At 36.1% G+C, this 16,205-nt stretch overlaps 1 protein-coding gene across 1 annotated transcript in view; it reads right to left on the reverse strand.

Moving 5' to 3' along the window:
- CSMD1 (CUB and Sushi multiple domains 1) overlaps positions 1 to 16,205 on the reverse strand; it is a 1,157,732-nt gene that overhangs the window by 34,283 nt on the left and 1,107,244 nt on the right. The window contains exons 58-62 of the mRNA XM_088136832.1: positions 14,860 to 15,036; positions 13,840 to 14,019; positions 6,807 to 6,980; positions 5,007 to 5,180; positions 160 to 233 (exon numbers count right to left, since the gene is read on the reverse strand). Coding sequence (XP_087992958.1) covers positions 160 to 233; positions 5,007 to 5,180; positions 6,807 to 6,980; positions 13,840 to 14,019; positions 14,860 to 15,036 — 779 coding nt within the window. The remainder of the gene's footprint in view (positions 1 to 159; positions 234 to 5,006; positions 5,181 to 6,806; positions 6,981 to 13,839; positions 14,020 to 14,859; positions 15,037 to 16,205) is intronic.

The raw sequence follows: 16,205 nt of genomic DNA on the forward strand, positions 1-16,205 counted from the left end.
CTCTCACTCAGCTCTAGAAAGAAGGCAATGGCAAACCACTTCTGAAAATCTTGCAGTTGCCAGGAACCAACACTGACTCAAAGACACATACCCACACATACACAAATATTCAAAATGCAATGGCAAAAATAAACCCTGAACAATATAGGAAAACAATACCTCATAACCTGTAGAGCTGTTCTGGATTCCATAATGTGGTGTTCCAGGGTCTGGGCAGCTGTTATGAGCAGGATCTGTAGTTGAAAACAGATGAGGCAGGGAATGGATTAGGAGGTTCTATATGGATAGGCTCATTTTATAAATTATTTCCAAATTTTGAAGGAATATGTGCATATTCAAAGCAAGGTCTGTAATAAAATGTTTATTTAATAAAGTGATAACAGATATTAGGTTGAATGGAAAATTAAAGTTATCTCTCTTAATCCAAGACACATTTTTATTGAATCAAGGACACCAAGTATTGCACAAGCATATAATGTAAGAGGAAAGTATTGTGATCAGATCAGGGAAATTAACTGCTTTCCTTGTAGATCCCTAAACTCTATCAAATTTGCTCTGAAGCAAATCTCAAATCCCCCAGATCAGATTTACGGAATACATGGAGACTACAGCAAGATGTGGGAATTAGGCTTCTTTTGATACTCCTTAATACAATGTTACATTTATTACATTGATCTCTTTGAACATTTGGCTCTTTTAATTCAATTGTCATAGAATCAGTACATATGCTTATATGTGTCTTTAAACAAAACTTTTGCATGTGTAGGAGTAGCGTGTTTTTATCAAAGCTCCTTATTCTTTAATTATTTTTAAAACTTGATTATGAATGAAAAATGGAGGTTATTTTTTGATATATCAGCATATAGGCTCAATACCAAGATAAATAGAATAATCATTAAAGGTTAGATCAAGTTCTGCCTCTCTTGCACACAGAAGGGCTCCATGAGCTTTTAGAGGAAACAGAGGAACCGAATCCAGCAATTAGTTCCCACTGGAGGAAAGAGAGGCAGTGACTGCCAACTTCCCCTGTGACGTTCTTCTCCACTTCCCATAGCATTTGTGAGAGCATCTATTCAGGAGGCAAGCAGGGTTACAGTAGGAAGAATTAGGAAATAATCATTATTAATCAGACATTGTGAGTAGAACTCCACTGAGCTCAAATTCCTGATCAACTTCAACAAAAGGAAAACAATATTGATGATATTAATATTATCCACAAAAATAATGATAAAAGTAATAACAAAAATGCTAGTGCCTTGTAACAAAATTTACCATGGATTTACTAAAAGTAGCCTTTTGTTAAAAAGAAAAAAAAGTGTTCTCAAACTGGGGTGACTTCATCAATACATATTCTTGTCAGTGTTAAGGAAGTGTTATATGATGATGATGATGATTATGGGGTCTAGCCACAGGAATGCCAATCATTCTTATGAACAATTATAAAGGACTGCCCAGGGGACAAAGTACTCTGGATCCTGCAGGAGAAAGAATAAAATACATTTCTGGATGCAAAGGAACACAAAGGGTTCTTACAGTACAAAAGTTCCTCACACATTTATCTATCATAATGATGACATTTTACTAGTTCATAGTAATTTCCAGTGCACAGTATTTGCAATCATATACACTAGAATTAGGATACACAATTTCATATTTGTAGTTTGATTTTCAATTCTAGTCAGTTACTTCAATCATTTTGTCACTGGAATACATAATGGACTTATTTACAAAGCAAATCTTAAAGGCTTTAGAAGTCAGGCAGCTGGGAGCCTAACACATGACTTTAAAAAAAAAATGTACTTGAGCAATCAAGGGACTTTTAAGTTCATCAGCCGTTTGACTATACATCTGCTAATGGGAAAATAAAACAATATTACTGCAGCAGAAAATAATCTTTGATTTTTTTTTTTAAGTATTTGTAGGACTGTCTTGAAGGTGCAGCAGTTGAAAAGGAGACAGTGCCACCTTTGGGGAAGTGCTGTTTATAAGGGATTATTATTACTATAAAACAATTTGTCTTAGAGTATTTAATTAAAGTTCTGATTTACTTCAACACCACCTCTCAGTGAGGATGAGTGTCCTAATATTTGTGTGGTTTAGTATTACCCTCAAAAACTATGTCTATACATTGAGAAAGGAAAGGTATGGCAGGGACACAAAACTTTTATTACAATTCCAATCAACCCCAACTGGCATATCTTATTATGATAAACAGAAGTACATGGCATACAACCCTCCTTTGCCTATAACATCTCATACTGCAGATTGGAGTGGAGATTTTAATGTTTGAATCTATCCTATGAGAGAACATGCAAACTCTTCCTCTCCTGCTACCATAACTTTTTAAAACAAAATTACTGAATTTCTTCCTGCCTTTGTAGCATTTTGAAACAGAATTATATTCTTTTTGTTGAACACACAGATTAGTTTTACACTGAAAATAAGAGGGGGCATCTGATAACTTTGGCTAACAGCCCTTAATTGATGACACAAGAATAATTTTCCAACAGTACAGTAGTTCGACTAAATACCATGCAATTTTTCCACAAAAACCAGGAAGGTTCTTTCCTGTCTCCTAATGAAGCCATTTGAGGAAAGCGAAAAAAGCTGGTTAATCTTGGATGCCCTCTGACCTCAGACACAAGGTTACATACACTGTTTTCTGATGTTTCTAGGCCACTCACTGACTAGAGAGATTCAAAGTTTCTTTCCTCAGTTTGCCTCTACTTTTATATGCATTTCCTCCTGCATCTATTTTTTGTCTTCTTTGCCTTGTCAAAGAATAGGCTGAGCATTATAAGCAGATAGGAGAAGTCTGTTCCTTCCACATTGCTCTGCTCCCCAGAAAACTGGATATTTTCTTCCACTATTTCCATGAGGGACTGTTTCTGTATCTACAGCTTTTAAGGAAGTGGAGCAATGCCGTAATTCCTATATGTACAAACGAGGAAGGCAACCATATCAGAGATTGGTGAGGAAATTAATTCGGCAAAATTGACAGAGATCTCTACACAGCAATGAACAGGAAATATACAGAAAGAGACTGGGGACATTTTGGTCAGCTATCTGCAACACTTCCTCTCCCTCTCGGGTATGGTATTACACATCCTTTGCCATACAATTATCATATAGTAACTGTCAGCAATTTCAACTACTAAAACCACTTCACTGGGTATCACTGTGTTTTAATAATCAATACATGAACTCTTTGAACAATAACTGAAACTACATATTAATCGTATTTTTTCTCTTCCTGCTTTTTTCTTTTTAAAGATCTTTAGCATTTCAGTACTGCATTAGTGAAGTGAGCTGTTCTCAAATAGGTTAACATGGTTGTTAAAGTCAACTTACATGCTGCTGCTTCACAGAGAGAAATGTGAGAAGACAAAAATCAGATTCTTTCAACTTAATGAAGCTATTTCAGAGGGAAAAGAATATGACTTCAAAAGGATTGTGTTCCATTGCCAGGAGTTCCTTTAACCTGAGAAATCGTAATCAATTCAACACCACCAAAATACAAATTGACATTTTGCCATAGGGACAAGTTCATCTAAATATACCAGACTGAGTCACTGGTCATTACTGATGCCTTATTTGTGATATGGAGAAGACAATCACACTGCTTTGTCTTATACTGGTAGCTGGTTGAATTTTGTCATTGTCAGATAGGTAGGCAAGAGGGGATATAGTGTGGCTGAGATACACAGTTTGGGGAAATTACTAAGATAAAGCAAAAGGAGATTAGCCTGAAAAAAATGCTATGTTCTGGGAAAAGAGCCTGGATGAGGCCAAAAAACAAGTAAAATAGGAACAATACAACAATACAACTCATGGAATTATATTATAATGTGCTAAAAATGAATGATAAATAATAAATATAAAATAACACATAGGTTCCATTTTGGGTCTTAATGTACTACCTTAAGTGAACTTGAATATAGCCCCCTGTTCAGATATTTGATTGTGTAATTGCTGAAAATATGTGAAGAAATGGAAATGGCCTGGGTCCAAAAAGCCCCCTGTTTGTTAGGCTCCATCTTCCTTACCTTCCAAACTTGTTCCTTTGAGTAGTATACTCTTAAAGATGATCAGATGAAAAATTCAATTTGTGAACAAACAAATGTGAACAGAATTCCCTTTCCCATATTGTTCATCAATAGGGAAATTTGAAGAATGAGTGGCCAGGGCAAAAGTAGCACAGGACATTAGAGCCATTTCTAGGGTGTGTTGCCCGATACACACTTTCATTTGCCACTCATTTGGGAGAATATCTGAAGAGAGTTAGAGTGATGTGAGACTCCCTCTGTCAAATCTATTTCAAGTCAGAAGAGCTTTTCTGTGATTTTGTGTCTGGTACTTTACTGGATGAAGCAATTTCTTAAGTTTTCTTTAAAGAAACTCCTATAATTTGTCTCATATGTAACTGATGCTTACATCTAAGAGTGGTTCATCATTGAAAGAAAATAAAAATCTCACATACAAGTTTACATACTCTCTGAAACACATCTTAACATTTCAGTTATATCTACTTAGCAACAGAGTTATAACAATGAATGATGTGCGAATATTTAAAAGGAAGGGCAGGGAAACTTCTGAACTCAGGGTTTTAGTATCAACACAGAATGCAAGGGGTATACTTTTTATACCCCCTTAGTGGGATGAAAGTTAAATCTGATCTAGATTAGTCCATGTTTACTAGATATTTCATATTCATATTGGAAAGAAGATACTAGTAGAGTACCATTACATTTCTTTCTTTTAGCAGTGGGCAATGATGCATTGCCTTAGCACAAAAAAGAACCATTAATAAAACAAAGCTTTGTTAAACAGTTGGTGGCATAGCAGATCACCATACTAATAAGATAAACCATTGTTCCTAATCAGTTGCCCTTCAAATATTTCTTCAAATCCCTTCCAAATTACTTAATCACTTTGCTTCTTTTTTTGCTTTTTCACTGTATCACTTTCTTTGCTGCTCACTGGTAACAAATAAATGAATAAATTACCAATGCATGTTGGCTGAATTCCACTCCAAGTACCATCAGCTTGGCAAACTCGCCTTGAAGATCCTATCAATATCAAAGATGGTCTGCATTGGAAAGTTACTTCAGATCTGTACGTGAAACTTTTACCAATGAGTCTCCCATTAGCCGGAATACCAGGCTCTCCACAAAAGACAGCTGTTACACAAAAGAAATATTAGTAAAGAGCTTTAAAGAAGAAGAAATAGACAAGAAACATGTTTGTTGATTCAAGATAATAGGAACTACACTGTTTATTTAACTTGTATCAAACATCATTTTTGAGCTAGACGAATGCTAAATTGTTTTCTAAAGGCTAAGAAATGGAAAAAGAATCCATGAGAAATGGGAATCGCAAGGCTTAATGCAGATAGGTCTGCGGAGGAAGTGGAATTTATGGTGGGCATAAAGGGACAGCAAAGGGGATTGGAACATGTAAAAGCCTTGGGGAATATCTATATCTATATCTATCTATCTATCTATCTATCTATCTATCTATCTATCTATCTATCTATCTATGTTTTTCCATTGAGATTTTTCCTTGTGGTATTAGATAGCAGAACAATTTTAAGAGTTGACAAGTTCAGGAAAGTTATGTTGCTCAAATCATCAGAAAGATCTGATTTTCTATTTTTCCCCAGAACACCCTAGATAATCAAATAATGACCTTTGGTGGTCTCACAACAACACTGTAAGTTGCCTTTAAAAATATTTTCAATCAAGTAGTTTGATAACAGCATCCAGTCTTGTTCTTATAAATGTTTGCAGAAACTTTGCAAAAATAGAACAATATATATGCAGAAGGCTTTCATTTTATGAGCATTCTGTAAGCATTATTTCACAATGATCTCCTGTATATATTTCAATTAGAAGTAAGTGATGATTTTGATGCATAGAAGATGCTCCAAGCCCTGTCCCATTAAAATGAATTATCTTGGACAATGTAAGGATTTTCTACCTACAAACACCAATCAACCTGTATGACTTAATTAAGAGATTGCTGTGTCTCCATAATATTGTGAGGATTGTATATAGTTTGCAAAGATTAGCTAATTAATTATTGCCTTAGCTACTTATCCAGATTTGTAGCATTTCTTCTGGAGCTGCAGTATGGGCAGTTTTTCTCCTACAGCCAAAGCACTGTTGTGGCTTGCTACCCATTCATCCCACCCAATTGCTGGTATATTAATTTTTTCCCCACTCACAATGAAAAAGAAATGCAGTGAGGAAAGATTAAGGGCAAGACAGGCAGTTGCTAGTTGCTGGTTTTTCACCATCCCACTAGCCAGCTGGAAGAATGGCTGCCTGGTATCATGTGAGCAAGCAGGGTTAGCACAACAGCAGAAATCTGTAGAAGATAAAAGGAGTAGGGCCAGTGGCTGTGTGGAAATATCCAGAGGTAGTAGATAGGAAAAGATAAGTTTATCCAGGAATGTGTTTTAATTGCAACCAAAATATATTTAGCCTTTGGGAGGATCTAGATTAAAAAAAACACCTGAGTTTGTAATATAGCCACATTCAGTATTTTGAATATTGCATGGAATTTCAAAAGTGAATGTGGTACTTATATTTTCAGTTCCCAGCTGTGATTCATTTGCATTAATAATAAAAATTGCTATACTGCCTGCCTTGACCTTGTAGACAATATTCAGTTCCTGTTGCCTCACAGTAACTCCTGCTGTCTTCTCAGTCACAAGTGTGCATCATTGCAATATGAAACAGTTGGTATTTTTTAAAAAAAGTTAGCTATTTAATCTTAATAAAGTTTAATCTTAATAAACTTACGTAGGCACTGCGAAACGTCTCCTCTCCATACTCCTGTACCTTCACATGAAAGGATAGCAGAATTGGAAAGGTGATACCCATCAGCACAGCTATAACTTATACTTGATCCCCAGTGGAAATCAGATCCTTCAACCTTTCCATACAGTACCTGGGGAGGTGGCCCACAGGTAATAACTAGCAGATTTAAAAGATAAAACATAGTAAAGTATTTAGAGATGATTAAAAATGGGCATATAAATACACTTTATAATCTGTTATAGTTATGTGCTCTGTCTGTACTGTGTTTCTGTGCACTTCACTGAAAGGATTACTCCCTGTTTGCATCATTCATGAGAGCAATTCTCTCCTTGTTATGGAACATACAATGGAGGAAGCAGTTGATTTGGGGTGGATCTAGCAAATAGCTTTGTCCAGTTGCCCAGAGCAGGGAGATAGATCATTTATTTATTTAATTGATATCCAGTCTTTCTATCCGTATGACACAATACATTTGATTTTTACTGCTGATTACAATAGTAAAAAATATGTATTATAAAAGATCTATATACTACTAAAACCGTCCTGTCTGTAACATTCAAATGGGCAAAATGGTGTATCATAGGGCAACAATTTTTTACCAAGGTATCTCAAATGGGCTAACTTATAGAATGTGTCCAAATTCTGGGACCCATTACTTCTGTGGGATTGAAATTTGGGAAATTTGTGGCTGCTTCAGCACTGCAGCAATCAGCCCAGGTCATGTGATTGTCATGGGCATATTCCTGACCTCTTTCCCACCTCCCTCTGTTCCCTGTGCCCAATCGGCTGGTGGCAAGGCCTGACAGGTGAGTGGCAGTTGGCTGCTTTGGAACTGAGGCAGAAATCTGAAATCTCTTGATGGCAGTTGGTGGTGAGGGAAGGATGAGGGAGCAACTCAGATATCTGCTGGCAAGGTAGGGCTGGATAGGGGGTGCTGGGGGTTGATGGGTGAGCCCCCTTTCTCCCTCAAGGGAGGGGCCCTTGGTGACACCCTGGAATGGGGAGCAGGGGTGCAGTTTTCCTCACAGACTGCAGCTCCCTTTGTTCCACCTTCCCCCAGCAAAGTGGCAGGCCAAGGAGGAGGAGGGGGAGGAGGCAGCTTCACCGGCACTCTCCTGAGGGTTGTGATGGCACAGCAAATCTTATATGTGGAAAGGGAGGGAGGAAGGAAGGAAGGGAGGGAGGGATTTCTGATGCTCCCTGCCAGCTTCCCACAAGCAAAATCAATGGGGAGGCCAGCAGTGTAATGAATTTAAGCCTTATATATATATAAATCTATATAATCATATAGCCATAGGTTTATCCTATTCATGAACTTTACTAGGAAACTCATGTTGCTGGTATGTAAGAATGTTGGAATGTATGCCAGACCTGGTACGAATGAGTTCTCAACACAGATATGGCTGGAACGCTGGTGGGTGTAAGAAATAAACTGACACATCATGAATTTCTGAGATAACGGGATGAGAGGTACCATTCTACAAGTTGCCTTACCTAACTGAACAGACACGAAACGTTCCTAGCATGTAACGTACCTGGATGATGACTCGGATGAATTCTAAGTAAACAAGTTGGGTATAAAAGAAAGGATGGAAACCATGCCCATTTGGAAGCGCGAGACGACTCTTGTTGGAGCAGGGGACACCCTGAGTCTGATTCCCAGCCCACTCTAGCACAGCCTGATCAACTGTGTTGAGAGTGTATGTAAGTATTTTGTGTGAATGAGTAGCCTTGTTGGGCAGGAATATTTACAGCAACTTGGGTAGCCTAGTAGGGCAGAATTGTTTATTGATATACTGTTGTTAGCCTAGGTGGGCACTTACATTTATTGATAGCCTTAATGGGCATATATTTTATTGTAATAAATACTACAGGAAACTAGAGAAATTGTATGTATTAATCAACCTTGGTTAAACACTGATTAAACTCTTGCTTTGCTTTCTGTCCAAATAACACAAGAATAAAAGAACTAATTTTTAACCTCTATTTGGAGTGGATTCAATCAATCATTTTATAACAGCAGCAAGTTGCAAGTTGCTCATACTCCCACTGCTTTTTTGCCCTTAGTCATTCTGCTTCTCTGTTTAGGTAAGGAAATATCTCTGAAACGATGATCCAGTGGGTCACAGGTTGTCTAGTAAAAAATAAAAGTGAACTCAAGAATGTTACTTTATGGGGGGTGGAATATGATTTTTGTAGATGCCTTTCCTCCAAATGAAGAGGATAGAATTTTTAATTCCTCATTCCTGATTACTGGGTTATGATAATGAATTGTTTCCAGCAGCTCACTACAGCCACTAAACATCATTTCATTGTATGTGAAGTCCCTCCTTCGTGGTAATATTGGCTCAAAAATCTCTACATGTATTTTTTAAAATCAAAGATATATACTGCACACTGCTGGCATGACCAGGAGATGATTAAAGCATGACAAAATCTAGCTGCGGTATCTGCTTGCTTAATCTCTCTATTGAAATAGTAAAAGTGTGAAGGAATATAATTTGACTTTGGGAATGGGTAAGGAATGAGTGAGCTGTTAAGAGGAGACTTTGAGAAAAGATAGCTGAGTCCTGAGAAAAGGAAAACTCTGGAAAAGAAATTCAAAATAAGCTCAACTTGATTTTGGTTAGTGTAAGATGGGGCAGAGGGAAACTTGGACAGGCTTTCAAGATCCTGTTATTTCACCTACCACAGTAAAGAGTATTCTTGGAATCCTTGCAGTATCTGTTTCTTGGTCTTGCTTATTTTGAAGGGCTGACAAAAGGTCATGGAACTTTTGGACTTGTTAAAATCTAATATTTCTTCACTTCCTGATTTCATCAAAGCAACACTATATCGCCATTAAAGACAGGTTGGAGAGTTGTGGGTTTCTGTGTGACCTCACAGTACTGCAATATTTCTACCTCGGTCATTCACCTTTTCTTTTGTGTCTTTGAAACCTTTCTTCTAGTACAAGCTATCATATGAATATTATCCTCAGAAAACCTTAAACAAACATTTGTTTTGTGGATAGAGGAAACGATGAAGGATAGATAAAGAGTTGTTTTGGAAGTAACTTAACATAAAAACATTAGGAAAATCAGCATAAGAAACCATTAGATATCACATAGATATTTTTGCATTGCAAATTAGATAACAATATAATGAAATATAAAGCCTCCATCTGTGCTTAACCCGTGAGAAATGGTGTTAAATCTTCTAACCAATTTTCACTCTTCTGTTTCATGTTTAAATTAGTCTTTGTAATAACTTGCACTTTTGGTGTTTCTCTCTTCTTTTCTTTTCTTTTCTTTTCTTTTCTTTTCTTTTCTTTCCCAATTTTCCTGCTTCAACCATTTCAACTTTTGAACCCTGAAACCTCAGTTCATGGCCTCAGTTCACTATAAAATGAAATAAGCCTCAACATCAAAACCCAATGTGTAACCAAACTAGACCCAAATATGTCTGGTTGCTCTTAATCCCAGGAATAAAATACAGTACCCTGTCTACTATATATTGATCCTAGCAATTGCCAGGACCTTAATGGAAATACCTAAAAACTTTCCAACATAGGTCACAAAGGTTGATGCTCTACTAGGTGCTCATTCCACAGAGTGATAGTTGATAAAATATAAGCTCTATAATATTTTTGAAAATCTCATTAATTAAAACCACCATTCTCAATAGATAATCTCAGTTTAGCTAGTGAAATCTTAGGTGGTCTGTTTTCCCATACACATTTTCCCACTATCTTACCTATCCAAAGAAAATATTTATTTAGGTTTAACATTGGAATATCTCATATACCTAGATTAATCTTGGAGTGATATTCATTTTAATAACATTAATTTTACCCCACCAACTTCATGGAATTTTGATCCATCTATTAATATCTAACGCAACATTCTCTAAAACTTTTAATTTATTTAATTCCACATCAAAAGATCCTATTTTGAGTTTACTGGACACCACAAAGAATGTATTTGAAAAGATGGACATCAGGTTTTCTCTGTTGATGATGTACAAAATTTGAGGGGTTATAGACATATGCTTTGGTCCTGTCAATCATTGACATCCTTTTGGAATAATACTTTAATATACATAAGTACACACAGGGAAATTTTTTTAGTGCTAAAGATGCTGATATTATGTTAAATTATGTCCCAAAACCTTGGAATTTGATTATTTGTGTGGAGTTATGGTTGTATTGGGCATGTATTGAGGTGTTGCTAAAAGATTTTGAGAAACTGGAAAAGTAGTAATATTCCTGATATTAAGGATTAGATTCAAAAGATGTATGACTTTATCTACTAATAAAAAATGTCTCAATAGGATCAAATCAAAGTTAATTTTGCAAGGAAGCCTGCTTTCAAAGAATCGCGCTACAAAGGAAGAAAAAGCCAAGCCAAGAATTAAAATAGATTACTTTGGAAATGACCACTAAAGGAAAGAAACGACTAAGAAATAACCAGACAGTGCTCAACAGTGCAAAAAAAAAAAAAAAAAAGTGGGGAAACAAGGTAGGGAAACAACAAAAAATTGTCTCTTTTCTACTACATCATGATTCTCACAGAGCTGTAAGTACTCCTTTACTTAAGAACAAGCTTGCTACCTTAAGAAAAGAAGGCTATACTTCTTTTTTGAAGGAGATTGCAAAAAGAAAACACTTGCCCACCTCCATATCACCCAACAAGATTTGTTATAGTCCTAGTTGCCATGAGACAGGAAATATTGGAGGGAATAGAAAGAAAGGCCGCATGATAGTCATTCTTCAGAGACCATCCCAAAGGCTCTAGGAGAGCTTTGTCTACTTATAAGTTCCACAGTCATGGCCATTTTTGTTTCCTTAAACGACATCCAATCTAAACTGGATAAGCTTATTCAAACTTTAACAATGCCTGGTGCTAGTAGTTGTCATGCCACAAGATCTAACGATGCAAGGTCCTCTACTAAAAATCAGTCTGAGGGTATAGCTGGAATGCTTCAAAAGAACCAGGCTCTGCTGTCTATCCCTTTCAATAGCCTGTTGGCTAGGAATCTTACACACTGGAAAGCTGTAATGCATCTGCTAAGCAAGCTCCTAATCTGTCATCCCAAGCACATACATATCACTTTTTGCCTAGTTTAAAAGAATCTTGTCTTTTTCTTTAGCCAAATAATGTACAGAAAATGTTTGAGATAGCAGAAACTCTTTGACAAAACTACAGTGTTTTCCCTTCTAGAATTTTTAAAGACACCCCGGCCCAGCCCAGTTCAGCTACACTCTCCTCCCTTGCTTAAGGCTACAGCCTCCTGCCAGGAGCAGAGGACAATTACTATAGAAACCAGCGCTTCAGTGCAAAGAGAATGCAACCATCTTTCTCTCCCCCCAGTGACTCATTTTATGCTCAGTTAATGTCTCAATATGTTTTTTGTGGTATAGATTTTTATGGTATTTTGTAACGTTAGACAATCATTAATTATTTTTCCCTTAAGGTAGATTTAGAAAACATGTTATTAATATGTGACATATATTGACAGTTTCCCCCTTTTCTGTTTGTTATTTTATTTTATTTTTGTAGTTTTTCAGGGATTTCTTTCCTGGGCGTTTGTATTTTGTAATTTTTCTATTTCTTTTGTTAAGATAGATAGATAGATAGATAGATAGATAGATAGATAGATAGATAGATAGATAGATAGATAGACACACACACACACACACACACACAGTATATATGGAATTAATAATTGTGGGCAGATTGGAATAGTACTGAGTGGGCAACAGGCTTGTGATGCCATTACCTGCAATCTTTTCTCCAGTGGCAGGGCCTTAGGGCTGAGTGACCTGTTAACCCTTGTTTGGTTTCTAAACCTCAGACACTGTGGGCAATTGTCCACAATAGGGCTTTCACTCAGGCACACTGGATTAAGAAGGAAGATAACTATAGGTGGGAGTCTGCAACTAAAGCCTTAGCACTTGTGGAAGGAGACCTGCACTACCAGAGACTTAAAGCAGATTATGCTTTCTCTAACTTGTTTTCACTGAAAATCAATATTAAGAACAAAGCACAAAGATTGATGATTCAAGAGACACTTTCTTTAGCTTTGCAAATAAAATGTGAAGAGTCTGCCAAGATGGTAGAAGAGAAAAGAAACTGAAAGATGAAATTAACTCATGTCTAACTAACTGCTTCAATTCTAGAAGATTCTGATTACAGCATAGTAACGAAATATCTCTCATATCCTGAGAAAGTATATCAACCATTGTTTAATAAGATAATTCTAGTAGTAAGAAAGGATGTGATGTGTAGCGCACACTGAAATACTATAGAAGATTACATTCTTTAGACTCACAGTTCACTGAGTAAAGAGAATGTCTTCTTGGCATAATAAAATGTTTTGGTTAATCGTGAGCTCCAAGATACAGTAACCACTCAGAATAAATTGCTGGTGGCATTTATAGGAGAGAGACCTTACTTTAATCCTTATAGTTTCTTATGTCTTAATGTTGGAGAGTTAGTTTAATTCTGGCTGTTCTGAATTTAGTTGACTGTGCAGTTTTAACTTAAAACTAAATACCATTTCACATTTGTTATTGATTGATTGTGGTATTATAAATACTAGAGATGTCATTTCACTTGCTTCTAAAATCTATTTAAGAAGTTTTGTTTCACAGGATACTTGGGGGAATGAGTTGACTCCACATAATATAGTTGTAAGATAGCTTTATTTCCTTTTTAAAATTTATCTGGCCTTGAAATACTTTGTGAACTGCATTGCACCCTTTCCCAATGTAAGGTCAATGGATGATGTGCTTTCTCTCCAATATCAGAGAAAACAACTAGGCTTATTCTTTCTTTATTAATAAATTACATTGTTTCACAACCATTCCCACCTCCTTATGTCATTAAAAAACAACAACAAGGCAATATATCAAAGGCTTTTCCATTTAAATTTACTTTAAAATTATTACAGGTAATACTTCTTAAAAATAAGAGAATTTAGTTCTATTCATGCAACAGTAGAATAATATTTACATGCCAATTAAGGCCCAAACCTTTGCAGATGGGTTTACTCTGGTTCCAAGTTCCATCTTTGGTACAGCGGATTGTGGATGCTCCAACAGGTTCCATCAGGTACCCTGGATTGCACTGATAGGTTATTGTCTTATTAAATGAGAAATCATTTCCAAATTGAATGCCATTTGCCAGTTCACCTGGATCTCCACAACTGATCACTAGGTTAGGGAACAACAAAAGTTTTGTTTTTAAAGAAACTGTATCCTACAGCAAATGTGCATACATACATAATAGATATTATCCAGAAATCTGCAAGTAGAACTGTGTAATTTACATTCATATTCAAGCAGCCCCCTGCTGAAAGACAACTTTTAAACCAAGGGAATTTTAAAATACTCTCTGTGTCTCTCTGTGTATATGCATATATAGTAGAGGTGGATCCTGATGGAATGTAAATACAATCAAAGACCCCTGCCATGAAAATGTAACTTCTAACCTGTGTTACAGCAATCTCACTGATTTAGGAGCATAGATGTACTGCAAAACCTAAACTTGGATTGAAAAATTAAATTATACTATTGAACAAGTTATTAATGAAAAGAATGCAAAGGATCTAAGTAAATCATAATGTAGATTACATTTAGTTTAAAAAAATACTAACACACTAGACTTAAATCCATGTGTGTCGTTATATAATATTTGCAGTAAGACCAATAAGCTTAATAGATTAATATACATAATAATCATATAGATGTCCTTCTGGTAAAATAAATCTGATGGCACAATTTAATTTCTGGAAGTAAATGCAATGTGTATTTATGTGGCTTAGTGTAGAGGTTACATAAATCTATAGCGATCTAACATTGAACACCTAAGCAAACTCACTAGAAAGTTTATCTGATTTCAGTGGGACTACTTCTGAGTGAACATGTTTAGGATCAAATGGAACATATGATAATTAGCATAAACATGATTTACCATGCTTTTTCTGAACACTTTCCATGCAAATGTTATTTTTAATATTTAAGTATATTGTTAACAGGATAGCAATGTCAAACCTGTACAGTCTGGAGCAATGCCAGTCCATGTCCCATTGGCTGTGCAGTGGCGAGTTGTCAGCCCTGAAGTCTTGTAACCTTCCCAACAGGAATAGATAACTGAACTGGAAAATGAAATCCCATCATTATAGATTATCTTGCCATTGGCCGGTGTCCCAGGATTTCCACAAGATACAGCTGCCAAAAGTGAAGATGGCAGGAGAAATAAAAGAAAGTAAATTTAATTTCTATTATAAGTGGATACATTTAAAAACATAAAAAACAATTATTTTCCATTGTTTGCATTCATTAATGATTACATGGTATACATGAATAAAAAGTCAAAAGATGTGCTTCTACTGGGCTTACATGATCATAATGACTCATTAGTTACAGATGATAACAGGTACCATCAGCCAGAAACCTGTATTTGGTGGGTCCCAGGAGACGTGCCTTCTCTGCTGTGGCACCTGCCTTAAGGATTATCCTTCCGCCCAAGATTTGATTAGTGCCATCTCTTTTGCTATTCTGGAAGGTCCTCAAGACCTGGTTATGTGATCAGGCCTGGGGCTCCCAGGGAACCAGAGGCCTGCTTAGATGGTTCCATTGCTGAGGGGGGCATTTTTATTCTCCCTCCTCTATGGTTTGTATCTTGGTTTTTATGATATTTATTAATGTGGTTTTTATATTTTTTATGTTCTTTTTATATTTGTTTTTATCTGATTGTTGTATGCTACCCAGATCACTTTTGGTTAGAGGGGCAGCTATATAAATTTGCTAAATAAATAAGTAAGTAAATAAATAGTGAACATCTTCAAAATGAATTTGGAAACATGAAGTCCAAAGCAAGAAAATAAAAATGGTTAGAATTCATAACACTAGAATATTTTCCATTTTTAAATTGTGCACACACACAAAGCAACACAACTCAGTTTGTTTCCCAGGATATATTCTAGAAATGGTTAGAATGATTTTCCATAGATAAATTCATAGTGCTTAAGTTTGAAGGAACAATAGTTCTTGTTAAAATGAACTCAAATTCTTTGCAATGCTTTTTCACATGATTGTTTTCAGACATACAGGAACTCGCCTCTGATGCTGCATAACTCCTAATCAAACAATTTCCAATTTAGGAAGAGTTACAACTCTAGTCTATTGTCTCAAGAGTATGCTTCACAATTTCCCCACCAATAGTTCTGCTGTGATGAAAACAAATGACAGGAGGGAAGATTCATTTTGTTCCAAATTAGATTTGCTCTATTTATAAGAAAAAGCTAAAACCAAAATCATTTAACAATAAAGCTGGGTCAAAAGGAAACATGCCAATGTTAGGGAGAGGTTTATGAGGTGAAGGTCTGAGGAGATAA

Source organism: Python bivittatus, unplaced genomic scaffold (assembly GCF_059951505.1).
Source record: "Python bivittatus isolate LINGU-HERP-01145 unplaced genomic scaffold, Pbiv_v1 ctg000020_np1212, whole genome shotgun sequence".
In the NCBI taxonomy this organism is placed as follows: Eukaryota; Metazoa; Chordata; class Lepidosauria; order Squamata; family Pythonidae; genus Python; species Python bivittatus.